General features: G+C 56.7%; 1 protein-coding gene across 1 annotated transcript; it reads right to left on the bottom strand.

Annotated features, from left to right (window-relative positions):
- Positions 1-1,837: 1,837 nt before the first annotated feature.
- LOC104462666 (voltage-dependent R-type calcium channel subunit alpha-1E-like) lies at positions 1,838-3,367 on the bottom strand (the record flags this gene model as incomplete). The annotated part of the gene is made up of 3 exons (XM_010074704.1): positions 1,838-2,019; positions 2,295-2,447; positions 3,264-3,367. Coding segments are annotated over 3 exons (439 nt in total), but the record flags the coding sequence as incomplete, so codon positions are not given.
- Positions 3,368-3,980: the final 613 nt, after the last annotated feature.

The following is a 3,980-nucleotide window of genomic DNA, read 5'->3' as shown; positions in this document are numbered from 1 at the left end:
GGTGGATGAGCAAATCCCAGACACTGAATGGATAGATCAGCTCCAGCCTTCCCAGTAAGGACATCCCAAATGGCAGGAGATCAGACTTGCTTGGGAACTGCTGGTACAAACCCTCGAGGTTGATCAGACCATAAACTGCCCATCCATGTAGCTCACCAGCTCCTCGCATACGGCAGCTGGGGCTGTAGCATGGGGAATGCTGCTGCGAATTGCTGCAGATGCCAAAGGATGGGCAGGAGGGGACAAAGAGATGGAAGCAGCCCCCGGGTTTTACAGAGAGACAGTTTCGCTCTGCGATGTGAGCAGGCAGAAGCTGCCCAGCCGTGCTAAAGGCAGGGGAACCACACCGCCAGGCAGCAAAAATCACCTTTTCCGCTAGACTCAATTATGCCTGGGCAATAAGCACTGTAGTTAAATCTCTAATCCCATTGATACAGCACAAGGAGCCAAGACATGGTCTTTTTGTGGTCTGAACTCCCAGGTCGTTCAATCCTGCCTAATTCACCCACCAGAGCAGCAAGGTCCAGACACCACCATCACCCTTAGGAAGAGAAACACCAAATCCTCCCACCCACCAGAGCAGCAAGGTCCAGACACCTCTTAGGAAGAGGAACACCAAATTCTCGTGGCATGGTCAAGCCCTTGCCATGAACTCTCCCCTTTCCTCCCCAGTCTGGCTTTCATGGTCTGCTCACACACACAGCATCCTGCACCCCCAGAAGGGCCCTGGGATGGAGCGAGCGGGAGGGGGACCCCAACACTGACAGTGCAGTGCCTTCGCCCAGGGTTAAAACCAGCCTTTCTGCTCACAACGAAGTAACCATCGAAGTATGTTTCCCCATCATAAGCAATCCAATTTGCCTCCTGCAGAGCAACGCCACTCCGCAAATCTCCAAAGCCTTTCTGCTCACAACGAAGTAACCATCCAAGTATGTTTCCCCACCACAAGCCATCCAATTTGCCTCCTGCAGAGCAACACCACTCCGCAAATCTCCAGGCGTTATGGGAACCAGGGTCTAAAAACATTCCCAGAGCAATGATGCTGAAATTGCTGCTGAAATTAGGCTGCGAATAGAACTGGCACGGTTGCTTCTAGCCCGTAAACAAAAACATAGGGATATGGCCAATCACGCACAACAATATCATGCTTTGGGATCACCTGTAGCTTTTTTTTCTGCTTCCAGTTTTGCCCCCAAATCGCTCCCTGCGCACTCCAAGGGCTCGGGCATCGGCAACTTCAAGCGGCTGCAAACCACAGGAACCCAGCCCTACTTCATCAGCACCCACAGACCTTTGCAACACAAATACCAAAGGTCTTGGCTCACTGTCGGACACCGAAACGTTGCCCCTGCCCCAAGGAGGGGGTCCGAGCCCATCGCTGGGGTTTCTAGAGGCCACCGCAGGGATGCGGGCACATCCGCCGCCTGGTCTGCAGGGAGAGCGGATGTGCAGTACCCTGAACCCACAGCCGCTCTCGCAGAGCTGCCCTGGGGAGCACAGGAGGAAGAGGAGGGAAGGACGGATGCCTTCCCGCTCCCCAGGGACAGCCCTCGCACAGGAGGCTTGCGGCAGCCCATGCTCACAAGGTTTTATTCTCTGCAATGGGATGTACAACCAGCGCAGAGGTGGGGCCAAGCCCTTGGAGCTCCCTTTGCCCGGACACATGCCGCACACCTCTCCATTCCCCATCTCCTGCCCAAATGGGAAGGACCAACACTGTCTCCATCACAAAGGAAACTCAGCATCTCACAGGTTTTCCAGGACACTGAAATATCATTGCCAGCTCTCCATCCCCATGCCCAGCCCCCCAAAAAGACCCCAAAATGGTGCTACTCACATTGTACAGGACTGTGGTCCACCCTTCCATGGTGATGCACTGGAAGACGGTCAACACAGCAAAGAGGATGTTGTCGAACTGCGTGATCCCGTCGTTGGGACCGATCCACTCCCGGCATTCGTAGCCTGAGGGGCAACCCTGCACCCCACATGGATGGGGGGGGTCCAGCTCCTCTAGTTCACCTGCGAGCACAGAGCCAAAGGAGGCAGGGGTAAGAGAGAGGCAGAGGACAGGTGAGGGGCAGAGCAGGGGACCCCTCTGCAACTAGCCCTAGTAGCACACAAACTGCTCCTGTAAGAAATTGGGACATCCTCAACACAACCGGGTCATGCCTGGCATGCACAAAGCAAAATGCAGGATCTTCTCAGCCCTGGGCTTTCTACCATGGCAAAACATGCTCATCCCGGCTGTTTTCCACCTGAGGGATGCCAAGTGGGTGCAGAGCCCTTCTCCCCACCTGAATTGTTTGTGTAGCAGGCTCGGTGCAGCTTCCCGCTGTAAAACTCCAGGCCGATGATGGCAAACATGAGGATAGCGAAAAAGAGCAGCAAGCCGATCTGGAGGAGAGGCACCATGGCCTTCATGATGGATTTCAGCACAATCTGCAGGCCTGGGAGCAGAAAAAAAAAAAAAGAGCACAGCTCAGCGTGGTGCTGCAACTATGGAGCATGTCCATCCCACCTCTGGCAAGAGGAGAACAGCGAGCAGAAAGAATGGACAGGCATCAGACAGATGCAGGAGGCCAGCACAGCCTGGAGCATCCCTCCAGGCAGGTGAGGACCGCGGAGGAAAGCATGGTCCCGGGGGAACAGGGGGGCCAGGCTGCAGAGCAAGGCTCCAGGAGGGGTGGTTTCTGGCTCTGGTGTCCTGCCTGTCCTTGTCCCACCTGGGCTTGGCGGGACGTGGCCCGTGCACCTCTGTCCCGAAGGCATGGATCCAGCACAGCGCCCAGCCAGTGTCCAGGGTGGAAGGAATGGAGGACCAGCGCCGGCAGCAGCCTAGTTTCTTTATTTATCCCTGTGCCAGCAGATGAAATCTTGCAAAAAAACCCTGAAATTCTCCCCTGAATAAACCTCAGTCCTGAAAGGATCCACCCACCGCCTTCTGGGCAGGGAAGTGGAGCTGCCGGCGGGCCCCGGCGAGCTGCTGAGCCCAGCCTCGTGCCAGCACAGAGCAGGCTGGGTGGGGGGAAATGCCACCTAGGGACACCAAATACTGCCATCCTAGAGTGCCCTGCCCTGAGGACTACCCAAGGGGTGGCTGAGAAGATGGCAAATATGATCCCCAACTACATGAGGAGGTTTGTCCCCCTCTTCCCTGATTACACCCTCCATCTCCGAGGGGGAACAGGGACCCCTGTAGCTCTGAAGGACATCAGGGATGGATGCGGACACCCCAGGTGGAGGACCAGGAGCATCCAACTTACTAGGAATGCCCGAGACAAGCTTCAGAGGTCTGAGCACGCGCACAGCCCGCAGCGTCCGCAGGTCCACGTGGGTGTTGAAGTGGGTCCCAGCGGTGGCGAGGATGCTGTGGGCAGACAGAGAACAGAGTTACCCCGGGCAGAGCCCTCACTCACCCGCTGCCAGGAGCCGTGTTCTCGTGCCAGGCTGTGGGGAGCCATGAGGAGCACCGTGTCCCCAGGCAGATACAGAGATCTAACACCCACGTACTGGTGAGCCCCATTTGATGCTGGCACCAAAGCTCATGGGTCACTCTGGCCAGTCAAAGCCACCCAGTGGCCACCCAGCCCTGGCAGCCCCCATCGCTACCAGCACCATGCCGCAGCGCTGGCTGTCACCCGTGCCGTGCAATCACACCCTGGGGTCTCAACGCTGACAACATGGTGCTCATCGCAGCTGCTTGGGTTTCACCTCTCCTCCAGGCAGGAGGCACAGGGACCAGCGACGGTGCACCAGCGATGGGGCTCGCTCCCGTGACAGTCACCCATGCTCCCCTGGCAGCACCTCCAGCCATCAGCTGCTCTGGCTTTTTCCACACACAGAGCATCCTTGAAGCCCCACCTCTGGGAAGGAGCCGCAAACCTCACACACGTTCCAAAATCTATAGTAATGAAAGTTTGATGACCTTGGAAGGCAACTAGCAGGCAGAGGAAGGACTCCAGAGGTTTTCTTTTAAAACA

The sequence above is a fragment of the Pterocles gutturalis genome, unplaced genomic scaffold (assembly GCF_000699245.1).
Source record: "Pterocles gutturalis isolate BGI_N339 unplaced genomic scaffold, ASM69924v1 scaffold35467, whole genome shotgun sequence".
In the NCBI taxonomy this organism is placed as follows: domain Eukaryota; kingdom Metazoa; phylum Chordata; class Aves; order Pterocliformes; family Pteroclidae; genus Pterocles; species Pterocles gutturalis.
This window is presented reverse-complemented; position numbering and strand designations above follow the sequence as displayed.